Raw genomic sequence first — 21,663 nt, 5'->3', positions numbered from 1 at the left:
GAGGCCACCCCTCATTTAGAAAAGCCTCTCAGTCTGCTGAAGTGTTCCTGAATCATAGCATCACGTAAGATATTTCAAGTATTTGAAGTAATCATGGCTGAAACTTTAAAAAGGAGACTAGTCAATGCTACACATATTATGTTCTAGGGATCTTCCATGATCTTCACAAGTCCTCCGCTATGACTGTTTGAAATTATGACAATTTTTGCCTGAAATAATTTAGAGAAGTTAATAATTGTTATGCTATAAAGGTTGTTTTCCAAACCGCAGTACATGTTTGTGCATGGTTTTGTTTGAGACTGTAGGCTGCTATTGTAAAAATGTAAATAATATAAATTTTGCAAAGTTTTTAATCCCCATTTATTGCCACAAAATCCTATGGTGAAATCCTGGATACTTCAGAAGATGCAGAAGTTTCAGAGTATGCTGCCTGCAATTTCTGTATGTTAATCAGACTGTTCAAATTTTTGGTCTTAAATGGTCTCAAATTCTATCAGACCAGAGGATGCAACTTAGGCAGCAAAGGACAACATTTGGTGAATCTTATAGGTGTATCATACGTAACATACTTTCATATTATACATATGATAGTAAATGCTTGGTCTGTTTGTTTCAATCTTTTTTTAGGATTTGCCATGGGACAGTAAAAAAATCTAGACATAATTTTGATTACAAGTTAAAAATCTTGCACAATCCTTTTTTCACTCTTAACTCCCTTTTTCTTTTCTGTATTCTTGTGGGTATTTTTATTTTAGTAAGTGCTATAGGGCATTTTGAACAATTCTCAAATTAATTGGTGGAATTGTAATGACTTTATTAACTTCCGGTCTATGTTTTAAAACTCAGTGTTAAATATTATAATGTATGTGTTTTATATGTCTGAGATCACTAAATCTATTTTTTCCCAGCTCCAAGCATGCTATGCATGTGGCTCTCAACAATTGCTGGAGGAATAGTGGTGCTGTGTGTCTCTCTGAAGATCTTTCTCCCCTATTTCTGGCAAGATCTGATCTATTTCTTGAGGCGGAAGAGGTCAAAGGCAACAGTAAAAAAGTGGACAAAAAATGGAATTCACTCCATAATTGACCTTTTCATGCAGACAGTGGAAAAAAAAAAACCCACAAGCCATTCCTTATCTATGAAGGGACAGTGTACGCTTATCAGGATGTGGACAGGAGTAGTAACAGGGTAGCACAGGCCTTCCTACACTATGGGAATCTGAAAAAAGGTGACACTGTGGCCCTGCTGATGGGTAATGGACCTGACTTCATCCATGTCTGGTTTGGGCTGGCCAAGCTGGGCACCATCATGGCCTTTCTCAACACCAGTATCCACTCGAGATCTCTGCTGCTCTGCATTAACACATGTGCAGCAAAAGCACTGGTCATAGGAGAAGGTAAGTTCTGTGTTGTGTTTCACTTCCTGCTCACTTTCCACTGTTTTCTGCTTTTATCAAAAATAGAAAATCAGAGCCCTTCAACACTGCAAGGTCTTTATATATACACACACTTAAAAGGAGGAAGAAAAGGAATGGGAAAAGTAAGGAAAGAAATAGTGTTGTCTAAAATGGAGAGCAAAGAGATTATGTTTAAATTTCAAAGGTATAAGCACAAAATAAGCCCGATGCAATTAATTAGTAGAATAAAAACTTAAATCTGAAACTCTCCTAGTACTGCACAAGGCACCAGGAGCAATAATCAAGCAACAGCAAGAAAACAGCCTTGGGAGATACTTTGGCGTAATTTCATTTCCATTTCTATTTATTGATTTATGTGCCTTATATAAAACTTCACTGACTACAGGAAGACACAGTTTCCCTTAGTAGTCATGATTTCCTTCAGCTCAAAATACCTACATAAAAATTTATTTTACTTTATAACAACTTTAAAGAAGTGATCCCAAGGTAGCACTGCTTGGAGCAAAGATTACAGCACAACGAGCTGCAGTTTAGTCCCTGTTCATGGCATATTGTGCAATACTAGGCAATTTACTTAACTTTCTACTCCTGTTTTTCCATCTTTTATACAGGTTGGCAATACTACCATAATTCCATATGAACCTGTGAGGGTTTATTATTTGGTAGGTGCACCAAGCTTTGAAACAAATGTGATTAAATTAAATCCTATGTCTAAGCATCACCAACTAATTTCATGGTGTTTTACCAATTACAATTGAAGCTACATGAGAAATATAGGGAAATTAAGCATCATGATGATTTTTTTCACTGTCCAGTAGGCAGGTTAGCCCTCCTATGGCTGAAGTAGGTTCATACAGTGGTATGATGTATAATCTCAGCACTGGTAATCAGGTCTGTAATTGTACTTATTTTAATAATTAGCATAGATATTGTTTGTTTGTTTGTTTTTTAACATGGCAGATTGTTTGAAATTAATAGAGAAAGAATTTATTTTGAATCTCTTGGAAAATAATGTTGCTGTCTGGCTGATGAGCACCAGTTCTCCTTCCCAGCATGTTCAAACTCTACCAGACAAACTAGATAAGTTGCCTGATAACCCTGTTCCATCTCATCTTAGAGCTGTCACTGACACAAGAAACACAGCTCTATATATCTTCACATCGGGAAGTACAGGTGAGGATATGTACTAACAAAGTACAGCTAAACATTAGGGCAGTATAAATTTAGCAACAAGACACAAAAATACAGAACTTGAGTTTCTAAGTCAGGACAGGAAGGAATTAATTTATTTAGATGCACAGTACACTTTAAACCATTTTTTGCCATGGCATAACAAGGGGGAAATTTCAGTTATTGAACTTCTACATAGATACTCCATGGCTGAAATTAATTTCTTGAATATAAAGCAAATAAATTAAGTCTCTAAGCGTTGCTCAGAAAGGAAGAATGGGGGGAACCTCTGCTTTTGATTCTGAAATGGGAGTTAATTCTAGAGTAGAAGAAATGCAGAAATCTGTCCATTAGTTAATCCAAACAACTCTGTAGAAGTTACTTTAATTGCAAATAGAAGCTGAGAGACACTGTGGCTCTTCAGAAGTTTTCCCATTCTTGCTTTCTGGCAAGGGAAACCTGTATGCAGAGTTGTCTTGCGCACGCCTGTGAAGGGCATGGACTTTGTCCCCCAGACAAAACAGACAGGCATGGCAGGGGGGTTGGGACTACATTATTTTTAAGGTCCCTTCCAACCCTAACCACTCTATAATTCTGTGATTGAATAGCTTTACAGCCAGAAAGAGTGAAGGAGCTGAGAGACTAAGGAGAAATACTCATAAAACAGTGAAGGAAAGAACAAAGACTCAGAAGAGAAAATGCTCCCTGGACATTCTCAACATAATTGTACTTACAGCAAAATTATTAATGCATGGAGTGCATTTATAATTATTTGTTCTTTCCCTTTGACAGGTTTCCCAAAAGCTATCATCACTCATCTAAGAATGCTGGCTGCCTCCTTAGTATTTACTCAATGTGGTGCCATTTCTCAGGATATTATGTATGTCACTCTTCCCTTGTACCACATCAGTGCTTCCCTTCTTGGCATCAGTGGATGCATTCATTTAGGTAATATTTACCCTCTAGCGAAGTTTCATTAACTTAACAAGGATATAACATGTTAGTATTCGATAAATAACTGCTTGGTATCTCAAATATTATGGTTATCAAAAAACTTCTGTAATTTTAATTTTTTATAACCTCTCCCATTTGCAGGCAACATCTAGGTATATGCATAGTTTTGAAGCTTAGAATAGACACTAATTGTTGTATAAATCTGACATAAAATTACTTAAGGTCTGTGTATTGTTAGCACCACTGCACATATTCTGTAGGTTTAACCTGAAATCATACTTGTACCCTATGCCAAAAGACAGTAAAGGCATTCACACAGGCATCTGAGGCTTGATTTGTAGTGTCAGAAGGTAAAAATGCATTGTGAAAGCCTAACCTTCAGAATAAGATTGACTAAATGTGTTGCAGAGCTTTTTCAGTCTCTTATTTGAGTAAGACTTATAGACTTAGATTCATCATATTTAAGTGAAAAAAAGGAAGAAGGACAAAACCTCCCCTTCTAAATCTGATAATGGGAGTTATTTGTAGAAAGCTAACAATGAGATATTTCCCAGGTCTGTCTTTCTTTTCTCTCCATAGAGTCTTGCCCAGATAATGGGTTTTGGCATGTTAAGTATGTAACTGGAGTGTTTTAAAAGATATTTCAGTATTTTGTTTATTCATGGAACAAGGCAGGCAAGCATTCTGGCTTACCATAGCTGCTGACAAGACTGCGTTTGCCTAACAGAAACACAAAGGGGATGGGAAAATGAGTGCACGAAGAGGTTTGAGACTATGAATTGGCTTGGAAGAGAAAATGTATGGTAACTGCCTTCTTAGGTGTTCAGATAGAGACTTGGGAGTCTGGGATTTGAATCCTTTGAGGAGGATGAGGCTGAAGAGCTCTGCAAGGTTCCAAGACCAGAGAGGTACAGGCAAGTTGGGAACAAGTGGACTAGAAGGGATTCAAAACTTCTAAAGCCCTGGGAAGCTTCACATGGGACAAAGAGGACTTGGGCAAAAAGGAATTTTTGAAAGGATAGAAACAGAGAAATTCATAAATTCTTGACTGACAACACTTAGGAAGGGATGGAGTGTCAGATATGAAAGGTGTAGAATGAGGTGGTTTTTGGAATGGAAACCTCTGAAAGAACATCAACAGAAACAAAAATAAAAAGTGTTGATTCTCAGTTGTCAAAGAACAGAAAAAGAGAAGTGAAACAGAAACATTGAAGACTCACCCCATTTCCTTTCCACCACTTGTCACACAAACAGAGAAACTGTGAGCTACCATTTCCCCCATTTCAAGATCTTTTTTCAGAGTGAAACCAGTTCATGGTCTTGACAGAAACAGAATGTTTAGGCTGTGAGCTATTCCTAATAGGAGGTGGTTAAAAGATTTCCTTCTTTTGCTTCTGCTACTCTAAGTTTTCAATTCTTATTCAGAAAAAGAAGAAAGGCTTAATTGTGCAAGTCACATTTAGTAGACAGACCCTGTTGGAAATAGCTTACAATTTATTTAATTAGATGAATCAATCAGTAATTGAATTAAGAGAATTACTTTTTCCTTTTTTTTCTTAATACAATAGTGGTAGAAGACAAGGGATTTATTTTAAAGGTTATTTTGAAATTTCCTATCTGTTTTCATCACGTAGGAGCAACCTGTGTTTTGAAGAAGAAATTTTCTGCGAGACAGTTTTGGAATGACTGTAGGAAATACAATGTTACCATGTTTTTATATATAGCAGAACTCTGTCATTACCTCTGCAACCAGCCCTGTGTAAGTTCTGTTTGCAAATGCAGTTTTAAGATATAGCAAATCTGAAAGTCAGATAGATTCACCCATTTCTGAACAGTATAGTATTTTCAATGTTTGATAGTTTTTTCCAGCGTATACAGAATTTAGGTCTTGTATTCCTTGCTGTTACCAATAGCAATTAAGTTTATATCAGCAAATGAAGTGGTGACAAAGGAACAAGCCTGGCAGGATAGGACACTTACACCCTGACACTCACAGAAGCGCCTCTCCAAAGCCAAGCCTGAGTGACCAGCAAGTCGCAGGTTAGTCAGGAAAAGGTATAAGCTGTAAAAGCTTAACCATACTCGATGACCAAACAAGAGTGCAAACCAGATTAAATGATCAAACAATTTCAGTGCTCTGTTCCGAAGCAGTTACTTATCAAGAGAGGCCTATTATATCCAGCATTTAATGGATGGTAATTAATTTTTAACTTTGAAACTGATGAACGAGTTTTTATTAGTTTAAATCCTTTTCTTAGAGGTCTACCAAAGGCACATTCTGTTCCATGCCTGTATATGTGATGATGGATATATCTGTAAAAAGCCAAAGTACTAATAGTGTGGTGCAAAATCTTGGTCCCCCCTGGGATAACAGTCCTAAATATCATGATAGCTAAATCATTATTAGGTTTAGAACAAAGTCAAATGTCACAAAACAGTGACAAGTAAATCTGAAAATATTTGTTAAGTTGCAACTCTCATTTCTCAGTGACAGTGGGAAAGCTTGGTTAATTTTTTTTTAAATTTTATTCTCAGGAGTTAGGATATTAGGGGTGACAAGAAGTACTTCTGCCTACCTCAGAAAACATCATGTACAAGCACAAAGTTCAAATTATCAGAGATTGACGCACGGACTAGGAACAAGAAAACATCTGAAATAATTCCCCAGCTGGTTTGAACAGAATCTTACTATTGGGTAGGAGAGGGATCAAAGACAAAAAGTATTCAACGGTAGAAGACAGGATAGCTGTTGGGCAGAACTCAAGCCTGTACAAACATTGTATCAGTAGTCCATGGATCAAAAAATTGTGGAGGTGGGCGGAGCCCCGGCTGCTCTGCCCTGGAGGGAGCCAAGCTGAGGAGTCAAGGAAGAATTTTGCAACTTCATCCAGAGCACCTAAGACAAAGGCAAACATCCTAGCTACGGCGACCTGGCTGGAGACCCACAAGCCCCCTCGGGATTTTATGTAGATCTGTTACAATTGATTGGTTCTGTACCCTTTTCCTCCCACCCTGGTGTCCCATAAAAACCCCTGGGTTTCCTCTGGCCAGCAAAGGTTCCTCGTCCCTGGATCCCTTTCGCTGGTACCCTCTCAATAAAGTACCACCTACGGAAATTCCATACGAAACCTCTCTCTCTCTCACCACGACCGACTAAAAGAGAGGCTAACTCACAAAGGCATAAGCTAAAAGCACTGAACTAAAATCACTAAAAGCTAAAATCACTAAACTGAAAAATCACTGCTCTACCCGATGCTAAGAAGCCCCTCTGCCAGCTGAGGAGCCCCTAGCCCCCCAAAGAGCTGTTTCTAGCGAAACATCCTTTGGGGCGGCTGTGGCCCCATCCACCAGCTGGCATAAAAAATCACACCGGAATAATTAGCTAGGCCAAACCAGTTACATAAAGATTTCTCCTGCAAGAAAAAGCAACGGAAAACTTTCTTTTCTCGGCTAAATAACAAAAAATTTAACAGAGAAGAAATAGATGGAACTGGTAAGATGGAAAAACAGAGAGATTGCCTAGATGAGTTGAGAAAGGTGAGGCTGCTAACAGAAGTAGATCAGGTACATCAGGAGTTCTGTCAAGATTACATATCTTACTAGACTGTGACCACATATAACATATAACCAGATATTATATACATATATAACATGTAACCTTCACATATAACCTCTGCTGTACCACACAGATTCTTCTACACTATGCAGACTAATAGGTCTGGAGTGGCTCAGGATGAGGGACCTGTTGGAGTATGCTTTACATCATACACAGGGTGTCTTCCCTCCTTTCACTGAGCATGCTCAGGTCTCACAAATTGAGAAGGAACAAGATTTAGAAACTAGGAGGCGCTTGGGGATTTCTTGGTGTGGAAAGAAACTCCATGGCTAATTATATCTACTGCAAGATAGATAGCCTCATGTACCTATAAGAAATAAATATTAAGCCCATAGAAGATAACAAAATAATGAGAAAGTATGTCGATGAGTGTTTTAAAGGAGAGCATGGAACTTTTAAATAAAGACATTTAAATTCAATGTAGTTCAGGGAAATGCTGCAGAGTGTTGCACCAGGCATGAACCAAGGTAAGAGTAACAGTTTCTCCTATTGCTTGTAATCTCTCAAACTCTTGAGTTTTACTTCAAGTCTTACAGTATCACAAAATATATTGGGCAAAAAACCAAAACTCATCATTTCACCCTGAAGACAAAATCCTGAAGAAGGGACAACATTACACATGAAGGAAGTCTCCCAGTCAGCCTCTCAGCTGGTTTGTAATTGGGTTGGATTACATACATGTAATCAAAACATTTATTTCTTCAGATTTACCATTAAAATTCCAGAAGAAAACATATCTGATTAGGCAGAAGCAGGGAATGTCAAACTCCTGTTTGACTCCTGTGTTTAACAAGTGTGGTTTAATCTGCATTACAGTTGATCATACTGTGGCAAATAATTAACCACCATAAAGTGCAGTTCTGGATCAAATGAAGTTGTCTATTAATACATAGTTCACAAAACAATTTTATGTGAACATTTTTGAAAGTCAAAAATTTGAAACTCTGCTAAAACATTTCAGTGTAATTACAAGGCAAAGTTCCATCTTTAAAATACCTTAATATTATTTAGAAATCAAACTGTCCTGGGTTATACGGCATTGGTTAACACTGGAGCCCAATGTACCATAATACCATCGAGGTATGTAGGAACAGAACCCATTTCTATTACAAGAGTAACAGGAGGGTCCCAGAAACTGACTGTATTAGAGGCCGAAGTGAGTTTAACTGGGAACGAGTGGCAGAAACACCCTATCGCAACTGGCCCAGAGGCCCCATGCATCCTCAGCATAAACTATCTCAGAAATGAATATTTCAAAAATCCAAAAGAATATCGTTGGGTTTTTGAAATAGCCGCAGTAGTAAAAGAAGACATCAAACAGTTGAATACTTTGTCTGGTCTCTCAGATGACCCCTCTGCTGTGGGACTGCTGAAAGTTGAAGAACAACAAGTACCAATTGCCACAGCAACAGTACACCGTCGGCAATACTGCACTGACAGAGACTCTGTGATTCCCATACATGAGATGATCCGTAAACTGGAAAGCCAAGGGGTGGTCAGTAAGGCCCGTTCACCTTTCAACAGCCCGATTTGGCCAGTGCATAAGTCCAGTAGAGAATAGAAACTGACAGTGGATTACCGTGGTCTGAATGAAGTCATGCCACCACTGAGCGCTGCTGTGCCAGACATGTTAGAGCTTCAGTACGAGCTGGAGTCCAAAGCAGCAAAGTGGTATGCAACCATTGATATCGCCAACGCCTTCTTCTCCATTCCTTTGGCAGCAGAGTGCAAACCTCAGTTTGCCTTCACCTGGAGGGGCGTGCAGTACACCTGGAACCGACTGCCCCAGAGGTGAAAACACAACCCCACCATCTGCCATGAACTGATCCAATCTGCACTGGAAAAGGGTGAGGCTCCAGAGCATCTGCAGTACATTGATGACATCATCATATGGGGGAATACACCAAAGAAGGTCTTCAAAAAAAGAAAGAAAATTATCCAAATTCTACTGAAAGCTGGTTTTGCCATTAAAAGAAGCAAGGTTAAGAAACCAGCTCAAAAAATCCAGTTTTTAAAGGTCAAATGGCAAGATAGTCGTCGCCAAATCCCCACAGAGATAATCAACAAGATCACTGCCATATCCGCACCTACCAACAAAAAAGAAACACAAGCTTTCCTAAGTACCCTAGGCTTTTAGAAAATGCACATTCCTGAGTACAGTCAGATCGTGAGCCCTCCCTACTTAGCGACCCGCAAGAAAAACAATTTCCACTGAGGGCCTGAACAGCAACAAGCTTTTGTTCAAATCAAACAAAAAATTGCTCATGCAGTAACCCTAAGCCCAGTCAGGACAAGACCAAATGTAAGGAATGTGCTTTACTCCGCAGCTAAAAACAATGATTTGTCTTAGAGCCTTTAGCAGAAAGTGCCTGGGAAAACTCGAGGCCAACCATTGAGATTCTGGAGCAGAAGTTACAAAGACTCCAAGGCCAACTACACTACCACAGAAAAGAAGATCTTGGCTGCCTATGAAAGAGTTCAAGCCACCTCAGAAGTGATTGGCACTGAAACACAGCTGCTTTTGGCACCCCGACTACCAGTGCTGGGGTGGATGTTTAAAAGAAAGGTTCCTTCCACACATCATGCCACCGATACCACATGAAGCAAATGAATTGCCCTGATTACACAGCACGCCCACATTGGAAACCCAAATCGCCCTGAAATTCTAGAAGTTATAACAAACTGGCCAGAAAGTAAAACTTTTGAATTATCGTCTGAAGAAGAAAAAAAAAAAAAGGCAAATAACACGCGCTGAAGAAACCCCACCATATAATAAGCTACCAGAAACTAAAAGATGATATGCTCTGTTCACTGACGGCTCCTGCCGAATTGTAAGAGCTAACCAGAAATGAAAAGCTGCAGCATGAAACCCCACATGACAAGTTGCACAAGCTACTAAAAGACAAAATGAATCGAGTCAAGTTGCAAAGCTTAAAACTGTCCATCTGGCTTTAGAAATTGCTGAACGAAAAAAGTGGCCAAGGCTTTATCTCTACACTGACTCATAGATAGTAGCTAATGCTCTGTGAGGATGGCTGAATCGCTGAAAAAAGGCCAATTGGCAGCGCAGAGAAAAACCCATCTGGGCCGCTGACATTTGACAAGACGTCGCCGCCCAAGTAAAAAAACTGACCGTAAAAGTTCAACATGTAAATGCGCATATACCCAAAAACCGGGCTAATGAAAAGCATCGCAACAACGAGCAAGTAGACAAAGCTGCCAAAATAAAAGTATCACAAGTGAATCTAGATTGGCAACACAAAGAAAAATTATTCCTAGCTCGTTGGGCCCATGATGCCTCTGGTCATCAGGGAAGAGATGCAACATATCGATGAACCCGTAACCGAAGAGTGAACCTCACTATGGACAGCATCTCACAGGTCATCCACAGCTGTGAGACCTGCGCTGCAATCTAACAGACCAAGCGAATGAAGCCTCTGAGTATAGTGAACGATGGCTGAAGTACAAGTACGGGGAAGCCTAGCAAATTGACTATATCACCCTTCCCCAAACACGCCAAAAAAAGCAGTACGTACTGACCATAGTAGAAGTCACCACTAGATGGCTGAAAACCCACCCTGTGCCTCATGCCACTGCCCGGAACACCATCCTAAGCCTTGAAAAACAAAGCCTATAGAGACACGGCACCCCTGAAAAAATTAAGTCAGACAATAAAACCCATTTCAAAAACAACCTTATAAACACCTAGGCTAGAGAACATGGTATTAAATGGATATACCACATTTCTTATCATGCACCAGCTACCGGAAAAGTTGAACAGTACAACAGACTATTAAAAACTGCCCTGAAAACACTTGATGGGGGAACCTTCAAAAATTAGAAACTAAACTTAGCCAAAGCCACATGAATAGTTAACACCCAAAAGTCTATCAATCAAAGTGATCCTGCCCAGTCTGAACCCTTACACACAGTAGATGGAGACAAAGTACCCGTGGTACACATGAAGGGCATTTTAAGAAAGAATGTTTGAATTAATCCCACTTCAAGCAAAGGCAAACCTGTCCATAAGATTGTCTTTGCTCAAGGACCTGGCTACAGTTGGTGGGTAATGCAGAAAGATGGAGAAACCCGTTGTGTACCACAGGGAGACTTAATTTTAAGTAAGAGCAGTGTGTAAGGTTTCATTCTGTATGTATATATGCATTCATCTGTAAAAATGTATTGATTTAGGCATGTTGTAGATGGTAATAGAATAAGGGGTGGATTGTCCTGGGTTGTAGTTTAGGATGTATTCTATCACCATCTTCAGTTAATGGCCCATCAATGCCTTTTGCATGACTCAGAGATAACACCCTCTGGGAGTTATCTCTCTCTTTAATGGGCCATCAAGGCTCTCTTCCATGACTCATCATCCCATTGTGAAGTGCTCCGCCCATGGGGAAGAGCCAAGCATTCTCACCTAGATATAAGCTGGGATTTGGGACAGTAGAAGCAACCCTCACCCACTGGATTCCCAGAGAACCAGAGCTACCAAACCTTTCTACAAGATTTCTGTTTCAGGAAGACCACCTCGTCTGGACTGTTTCCATCACCCTGATCAGATTATATTCTGACTCTGTCACTGGTTTTTTTCTTTTTGTATTTATTTCATTTTATTTTATTCTATTTTATTTTCCTTTTCTTCTCATTAAATTTTATTTCTAACTTAAAACCTCTTACTTAGTTTGTTTTCAAAACCACAACACAAACGTAATTTTACAGTTTTAAAGATTAGAATAACGTTGCAACAAAACCAAGATGTGTTTATTTGGTTTGAAGAAACCATTCCTGTTGACCTGAAATCAGATTCTTTTCTGCTAACATTCAGCCATAACAGTAGCTTAATTACTCAATCCTAACCACACCTCTAAAAAAGTGAGGTCTTCTGAGTCTTGACTACAGTCCTACAGATATGGTGCTGAGTAGTCTGCTCCCATGCAGAAAGCACTTATGTAAGTAAACTTTTTGAATAGTTTCCCAAAATAATTACATCATTGACCTGTAACAATAACACATTAGCAACTAAATTTTGACTGCAGATATTGTTATTATCTTTCGGTGAATGTGGATTTAAGATTAAAATTGAACCTAATCGTATGAGATATTTTAAGCAGCTTTGAGTTATTCTGCTGCTGCTCCAGGTTCCACAAGGAACATGGCAGATGTGCTAAATTTTTTACTAAGTATCATTACAAAAAGAATTTACCATTGCGTATCACAAGTGTTTTCTAAGGCACAGTTTTGTTGATACAAGAAAACCTCTCTTTGGTGGGAAAGGAACATCCATTCTATAGGAAATGTTACTTAAAACCTATTTATTTACAGCTAAAATATTTTAAACTTTGTAATCCTAGTTTTAGAGTTCATAAGTGAAAATTCAAAGAATTACAGAAATACAGTTTTCATCCTGCAAAACCCCCTCAACCTCAGAGTAAGATTTCTTATGTTTTTCTGTGTGATTTATTAAAAAATACTGTTCTGCTTTTAGAAGTTTTTAGTTTTAGTGAAGTTTTTAGTCAAGGTGGCAGTTTGTAAGTGAAAACTGCTCTGTTAGAAAGTCTAAGATCAATTTTAGGTATTTAGGCCAAATTTTCTTGGCTACAGAATGTTTCTTTTTGTCTGTTCACAGAAAGAAGAGGACAGAGTTCATGAAGTGTGCATTGCTCTTGGAAATGGTATCAGACCTTCTGTATGGAAAGAATTTTTGATGAGGTTTGGCCCAATTAAAATATTTGAATTCTATGGGTCTACAGAAGGAAGTCTTAGTTTCCTGAACTACAGTAATAAAATAGGAGCTGTGGGCCGTGCTGGCATCTTCTCAAAGGTAAGGGTTATCAAACCAAGAAACCAATCAACCAATTAAGCCATACAATAATTAAAGCATACAATATTTTTTTAAATAATTAAAAGGCATGTGAAAGGCAGAAATTATAAACAACAGGAAGGAAGAAACTGCTTCCTTCTTTCCAGGTACAATAAAATTTGGTTCATGAAAACAGAAAACCTTATTCTTAGCTCCTTCTTTGGCTCTACTCTCTGTACATACATTTTGAAGCCACAACAAATATACACAATGAGTACATAGAAGTCTGTGTACCCAACTTTTACCCAGAATATATTTTAAAAACCCAAATTGACGGTGTAGAAGTGACTATCCACAGGATTGATTAATGACAATTTTTGTTAAAGTTTACTTATCATCCTGAAACCCATATATATTAAATGATGAGGCCAGAAACTAGGTTTGATTTGACTTCTGGTATGAATCAGGAGATGGATATTCCAAAGCAAACTTACACAAATTTGCTCTTTGACTGCATCTCCACTCATTAAAACTAGTGTCACATTTTCTTTGAAATAAGATTGGTAAAACAAAACAAAATAAATTCTCATCAAATAAAGGAGAAAAATATTCATCTCAAAATATCTAACCTATAAATTTACATATACAACCACTGTTGAAACTCTCAGTGTTTCTACCATAAAAACAATTGACGATTTGATCATATGCACTTTGTCCTTCATATAAATTATTTGATTCTGATCATACTCAAGACAATGGGCTTCTTTTTATCAATAAAGGAAACGAACACTTATCTGAATATGTATATTTAGTGTTGCTTGTCATTATATAAAAAGTTTTTGACAAATTTATCTTAGAATACTGTCAGCTTATTTCAGGTTGTCTCAAAAGTCAAAAGGGACTATTCAGTAATTCAAAGCAATTTTTATCAAAGCTAGAAAGTGAGTAAGAAGGAGATGGTTTTAAGTATGCATATTAAGTATTAATTATGTATGTTTTTAAGTATGTGTATTATGCGTATTAGTTTAAGTTTTGGGGGGTTTTATTTATTTATTTATTCATTTTTAATTTAGTTTCTACATTCTTTTGAGTTGTTGAAATATGATGTCTGGAAATAAGAAGTTATAAAAGATGAAAATGGAAGGTATGAAAAAGCACCCATAGGTAAGGAAAAAATATTGGCTATCTATTAACTAACAGATAACTCAATTTAGATGAAGATATTTCTGTAACCAACAGATTTTTGACACACACCTGGAACTTAAAAATGATACTGGAAAATAGATCCAAACAGGGATATGTTGCTAATATATGCAACAATATATCCAAATATTTATAAAATAATCCAAACAAAAAATTACAATTATAATTACATTAGTAATTATTAGAACATTAGTAATATTTGGGTCCCATAATATTTTTATTTTACTTGAGAAAAACTTGTTCCTATTCTTGGAAAAATCACATTCTTAGTGTTTCTTTTTTTAAAAAAAAAGAAAAAAAGGATACAGTAATTTCCAGATATGTTGTGCTGAGGATAAATGTTTAAAGATGATTTCTAAATTTCAGATTTAAAAGTCTGAGGAAGAACAGTACAATTTTAAATTATGGAGCATATATTTATATTTACTGACAAAAAACATTTATCTATTTCGTAACTAGATTGCACAGACTTTTCAAACTCCTACTTAAAATGGAATACACCACCTCAAAGAACTGAAGTTCCCAGACTGAAAATAAGGTAGCTTCCTAGCTGAGAATACCTCTGAGAAAAATCCTGAATACTGAGTATCACGAAAGACAACACTTTATTTATTAAAGTTGAATATTCATGTGTCTGTGAAAAATGCATGAATCCATCGTGTTAAAGTTAGCTGTTTTGGGGAAAAGGAATTTAAAATCATTAGTTTTAATATGTAGATTTAATTATTATAGAGATAAAATTACTGAAGGTTGATGAGAGGCTTGTACAGATGACCTAAATTATGATAGATCATGATAATGTCAGATCTCAATGACATATAGTAGTACTGGTCATCAAATTAGCATGTATTATTGTTTGCCTTTGACAATATAATACAATGTAACATAATGTAATAGATAATATAATATAATTAATTTAACATATTCTGGTAGTAATACTGGAAAAAAGTAGCAATCTTCAGATATTTCCGATAATACATGATTTGCTGATAATATTAAAATCAAGAAAAAATGTATTCTTTTTTTCTTGAAAAGAGCTTGATTCCTCACTACATTTACATTAGAAACTGGACAAAAATTTATTGGTTTCTCAGTGAAATTGATAAAATTCCCAGTTTCATGACAAGACTAGAAAAATTTTGCAGATTGTTACATATTTTTAGATAACTCTGAAGCTGTCACTTGATGCAATGTAAGACTGTAATGACAGTAAATTCACAAACTGGATTAGAGGATCCTCCTGTAAAATTGACTTGAGGTTAGAGCAATTCCTTTTTATATTCAACAATTTTGTTTGGTTGTTCTTTTGTTATAAATTATACATTGTATTTGCAGCAATGCCAGCTTCTCTGCTGAAAAGTAGTATGAGCTTTCATTCCATTTTCCACATTGAGTGTTCAAAAAAAAAGAAATTTAATTTAAAAGGCAGAAATACAGCTATGAAGAAAACTATTTGTTTGAAAACATCTCCTTACATCTACTGAAGGAGTAAAATAGAAGTCTTTTGAAGATGAAATTATCTTTTAGCCTCAGGAGCACACTGAGAATAAAACCAGTCACAGATAGAGAATAAAAAAACATGTTTGAAGAGTATTTTGAATCAATCCCAGTGAAGTCAATGGAAGTTTTCCCTTGTTACAAAATGGACTTAGACAGGCAGCAACAAGGAGTGATTCCCAGTAGGGATATGATTCAGACCACAGGGACTTCTTGATGGCCCAGACACGTTGTGGCTTAAAACTTGTTTTCTCACACCAGGACACCAGTGCTAGGGCAGTAGCATTCCTATCCTTTGGAAAATTTCAAAGCACAAGATCTTAGGCACTATATATTTTGCCTCTACATGTATTGTTTGACTACCATCACCCTTTTCAAATGACAGATTGACATCCTTTCAATGGGTAAATGCTTTTACCAGATAAATGATGTGCAACACATTCGAAAAATCTCTTCCCTGTGGTCCAGATTTTTGAAAGAGAAGGAAGCAAAATCATGCTCCCTTTTCCACTTACCCATTTCTTCTTCTCAGGGAATAGCTAAGGAAATGTAGCAATAAGACACACAGAACGGATGTGGCTTTTCAAAGGATTTTTAATATGATAATATATGCTCTTAGTATATATGAGAGCATATATATGCTCTCACTCTGTATATGTTTACTTGCATCCCATTTTCATGGCCTGCAGGTAAACCTGGTCTTCTGGTTCTTCAAGTTACTGAGGATACCCCATTTTCTGGATATGTTGGAAATAAAGAAGCCTCAGAGAAGAAACTCCTGTGTAATGTGTTTGTTGAAGGAGATGTGTATCTTGACACAGGGGACCTTCTAGAGATGGATGAGGATGGGTTCCTCTACTTCACTGACCGGGTGGGAGACACTTTCAGGCATAGCACAAAGCTAAGGGTAAATCCAGGGAGCTTGGAAGAAATCACACATATGTAGGACTGGATGACACATATCAGACTCAAAGCTGATGAATGCTGACTTCGTTTAAACAAAACCACTAAGGATAGAAACCAAGTCCACCAAAGTTCACTCCAACACAGTAGAATTTTTCAAATTTGCCACTTCTTTTATAGCTGGCATCTCAAATGAGATGGTATTAAACAAGAAGAGGATTTGTGTGTCCATCCACATTCTTCAGTTAAGAATGTATGTAGCTCACTTAAAAAGTAGTCTTCTGTCACATATAGAATAAAAAATGTGCAACTCACCTTCTATACTAATATGAGAAATATTTTCAACAGGTGGAAAGGAGAAAATGTTGCCACTTTAGAAGTTGCAGAGATCATTGGTATGGTGGATTTTGTCCAAGAAGTTAATGTTTATGGTGTAAGCGTAAAAAGTAAGACATTCCCTATAGTTTAAGAGTATAAAATGAAGATGTATAAAATAATTTCTTACTGTAGCTTTTCTGTTCTTGCAACTGCATGCACAAATACATGTAAACACGTAAGTGTTTTCAGCTTGGCAATTCAGGCTTTTCTACAGTGTGTTGAAATTTCAGTTTCAGCAAACAGCTCTATTTAATAAACATGATGTGCTGAAATTTTGCAATGAATGGAAGAAACATTGGGATAAATGAAAAATTTATCTCACAGAAGTGATAAATACAAAGTTACAAACTACACAACACTTCTCTTAGGCTACAGACTTTCATCGGAAAAATGGTAAAATAGAGTATATTAAAAGATAACGTATGAAATTGCTATCTTATGAATACTGTCCAAGAACATATATTGTTTTCCATAATTGGAATGTTCCAAATCATATATGATGCTTCACAAAAATATACAATATCATGCTGAAAAGTTGTAGGAAACCAAATTACAAAATTAGAAAATACCTCAGAAGATGCAGCCATTGAAGGAACAGGTTGAGAAAGAAAACCTTTTTGTGGTGCTGAGTAACTGTTCATCATTTCCCTTCATGGAAAATAAAGTCTAGTATTAAAAGAAGCTAGTCACATGAGTAAGAAACTGTCAAGCACTGGGAAGAGAGATGGGAAGCACAATGGGTTCAAAGAAAGAGGATACATAAAAATAAAATTAAAAGGGCATAATCTGAATGGCTGATCAGCAGGTGGCAGTCATGCAGTGCATGCAAATAAAACTGTAGTCGAATGTTCAAAGCATCTCTCATTATCATCTACAGTTGGAAGCAGGATAGGAGCTGATAGGAGCTCCTTGAAAGGATTATTGCTACCTCAGGCAGTAAACAGCATATCAAAAATGCCTCAATATTCACATCAGTTTCTGGTTGTAATGTCAATAAAATCTAGATTGCATAGTCTTTCATATTTCTATATTGACTTGAGTCACAAATATTGCCATAAAAATGTTTACAGCATATCACCAGCTCAGTAACTGCAGATTCATTTTCAGGAAAAGGAATACCCACATTTTTTCTCTCCAGTGGCTTTAGGCACATCTCAAAGCTGCTGTTTTTTTCTGAACAGATTTAAATGTGGCAACTGATTTCTTCCAACTTAAATATTTTCACCACTTAGAATTTTTACTTGTGTTTCAATAAATAGAATGCAGGAACTATGTCTGGTATATGTTTTTGAAAAGGGTTTTGTTTCTGTTTGCACATTAAACATAATTTGATACTTGTAATTTACTAGGAGTCACTTACCCTGTTTGTCACAAATTTGTGGAATAGACACACTCACTCACCACTCAGCACTCTCTGAACAGGGTAAAATATGCATTTAACATCATATAGAGTAGGTACAATCCCACACACATCTATGCCCATCTATTAGTCTTTGTGTGAGTGCATTGAGGTGTATTTTGTTGTGTTTTGTTTTTTTTTGTTTTTTTTTTTTTTTTTTTTTTTTTACATTTAATGGTCCCTCTGATTTAATTAGGCCATTATGTTACCAGTGTTCAGGTAGGAATAAAACTAGCAGGCAGTTTCCAGCTACAGAGAGTTCCTAATAAAAATATATCAGTGACATATTTTTAATTGAATAAATCCACTGAAAGTAATGTTTAAAGTCTTCCAATGCCATGTATAGTAAATAAAATATCATATACCTTATAAATGAAACATCATATACTCTATACTCAATGATGTGTGAGAAAACAGGGCTGATATTTCACAATATCAACTTATTTGTTCTGACTAATACCAAGTCCCCCCAAATGTTAAAACCATTCACATACACTCATACTAGTCATTTTTCAATATTTTTAGATTATGAAGGAAGGACAGGGATGGCAGCTATTGTGCTTAAAGGTTACCACACCTTTAATGGAGAAAGACTCTACAAGCATGTTGAGGACTTCCTTCCAAGTTATGCCAAACCTCGTTTTGTGAGAATTATGGTAAGACAATCAGTTGTCTCCCATTTGTATTTATCTTCTGTCTGACTTGATAATTGTAATGTCAATAAAATCTAGATCAATGTATTGCTGAATGCATTTTACAGTTTCAATAATTGAAAACAAAAGGTAGCAGTAGCCTAAATTACTGTTCCTGTGATTGTTATTATGATGAACTTTAGGAAATGTATGATGCATTAAACTTCTATTTTGCTTTAAGGATCCACCCATACCTAAGAATCCTAGATGGCATTAATAACTTGGCTGTTCGATTTTGCTTCAAAATTCTTTAACTAGGGCTTTCTTCTAGTCAATAGAAGACTAAGCAAACACATGTAGTCTTCTTACTCATAGGAGTATCTTCTTATAAAAGGGTGACGTGATCCATTTCAAACCTTTTCCTGATGTGGTTGTTCTTGAAGTGATTATTGTTCACTGTTACTGACAAGACACCAAAGAAATAGCAGGTTATTTACAACAGATGGTAAAATAGAAGTTTTATGGAGAAGATTTCCTAATATGAGATTTAAAATGCGCTCACATGTTTTAAAATACAAAAGCAGAACAGAGATACAATCTTTCTTTAACATCCACTTTAAAAGTGCAAGGATTACAAGTGCAAGGCTGATCTGCAAACAGGCAGAAGAGCATGGACTGCAAAGGGTAGGAAAGGGCTCCACATTACATTATATGAAAGTTTGTAGCTCACAGTTTTCTACTGTTAGGGGATGCTGAGAGACATCTGGCAGTCTTACCTCTCCTGAAATATCAACGAATTGTCTAAAAGGCACAAATACAAAAATATACAGTATGAGAAAACCATTTTTTCACTGACAGATTACTGTACTAAGTAAATGTACCTTCACATGCAGTAAGCATAGGTTATACTATCTATGGTGCTTCAGGATGTAAGTGGCCTCTTCTGGGAAAAGCTTTTGCAAAATATCTGTCTACAGTTACACTACATTCAGCAAATCTATACAGAGCTCTAAGGTTTATATATGTGGAATTGATTAAACCTGTTTGCATTTATGTGTTCTTTGACTAAAGCTTTTTTTTGGTAACTGAGGAAGAGCTAAAGTAAGCAAAGTTATTAGCAGCACCAATATTAACTATTATTTACACCTGTGCATATTTTTAGTAAAGGGGATAAATTCAATTTTATTTTTAAAAAATCAAAATGAGAAAAAATGTTGTTACTTTATAGAACATCTTATGGGAGTATAACAGGATAAATGCTGAATTCACAATTTTCTGTTTGGACGAAATTTAATTTCCTTCTCTATGTCTTGAGAAAGAGGTCACTCAATCAAGAGTGACATGCAAATGGTTGAAATTCTCATGCAAAATTGCATTAAAAAGAAAATCAGTCTTGAAAAATTGTCGCAGTCTGTATGTAGTTTTTTTCTAATATGCCTCGCCATTACGGTCAACTGGTTTTGTGCAAATCAGACTGATTTTCTGTTCTCAATATGTCCTACTTGATTCTAAAAGAATAGCAGCAGCACAAAGATAAGGATGCAAAAAATCGTGGAACTCTATGTTTTGTTTTCCCCCTGAGATTTTTTAGCTCCATTTCTTAACTCTTTTAAAAAGAACTAATATTGGTTCTTTTTAGCATGGAAACTAAAAGAATATGTTCACTATATTGAAAACACCATATAAGTAATAACAATTCTTGAGAACAGTCTGTTTCAAACTTTCCTCTTAATGTAAACAACATTTGAAAGGAGAATTATTTATATACCAGTTCTGCTCGTATACGCCAACTATTGTGCGCAGAACAACTTGTTCATGAATTGGCATTTGAATAACTGCTGTATAGCAACTACTTATACAGACAAATAAGACAAGAAGGCATTTAACATTGTGGGGTTTAATGTTTTAAATTAAGTTTAGGAGCAGGAAATCAGAAGAGAGCCAGTACCACAAAATCAGTCAACCCTCTGCAGAGTGTCACTGAGCATTCCTTACTCTACTGATTTTGTGATGGACTTCCCCAAGGAAAGCTAAAAGAAAATGCATATTTTGAAACAGAAACTTGCAATTTTTTTGTGTTGATTAAGTAGGCAAATGAATAAGAAATAAAATATTCATTTACATTAGATTTGACTGCATTTGTGTATGTGATAAATGCTTAGCTGAAGAAATTGTATAGTAAATTGTATTATCTGTTTTATTCAGTAAGTACATCACATTTTCATTGATATAGACTGAAATGGAATATTGCACCTTACTTGAACTATTTCTTTTGTAGGATGCTATGCAAATTACTACAACTTTCAAGCATCAGAAAATGCATCTGGAAAATGAAGGATTTAATCCAGAAATTATATCTGAACCTCTGTATTTCATGTATGAACCTGCATGTTCCTATATTCCTTTGACAAAAGAGATATACCAGAAGGTAGTGTCTGGGGAAATACATTTATAAAGCATAGAAATAAAATTACTCTATAATACAGAAAATTTCAGATGTACCTCTGAAACCATTTCAGCAGGAGCCCTTATGCAATATTTGTTCTAAAAATACAGGATATTCAAATTAATTCATTGTGGTAAAATTGTAGCTTCCAAAGACACAGACACAATAGTTACGTGCATTGCATAAGCTACACTGCATCTACTGGTATAAATTCCTCACACATATGCAAATAGGCTCACATATGC

At 36.4% G+C, this 21,663-nt stretch overlaps 1 protein-coding gene across 1 annotated transcript; it reads left to right on the top strand.

The window, feature by feature from the left end:
* The first annotated feature begins 704 nt into the window (after positions 1–704).
* Positions 705–21,652, top strand: LOC136374307 (long-chain fatty acid transport protein 6-like). The gene is given in 11 exon segments (XM_066339607.1): positions 705–1,096; positions 1,099–1,396; positions 2,378–2,590; positions 3,380–3,535; positions 5,176–5,300; positions 12,787–12,981; positions 14,034–14,124; positions 16,350–16,548; positions 16,912–17,009; positions 18,866–18,996; positions 21,251–21,652. Coding segments are annotated over 11 exon segments (1,863 nt in total). The 5' UTR covers positions 705–916; the 3' UTR covers positions 21,428–21,652.
* The last annotated feature ends 11 nt before the right edge of the window (positions 21,653–21,663 follow it).

Source organism: Sylvia atricapilla, chromosome Z (assembly GCF_009819655.1).
Source record: "Sylvia atricapilla isolate bSylAtr1 chromosome Z, bSylAtr1.pri, whole genome shotgun sequence".
NCBI lineage: Eukaryota > Metazoa > Chordata > Aves > Passeriformes > Sylviidae > Sylvia > Sylvia atricapilla.
The sequence above is the reverse complement of the archived record's forward strand: the minus strand, read 5'-3'. Positions and strand labels throughout refer to the sequence as shown.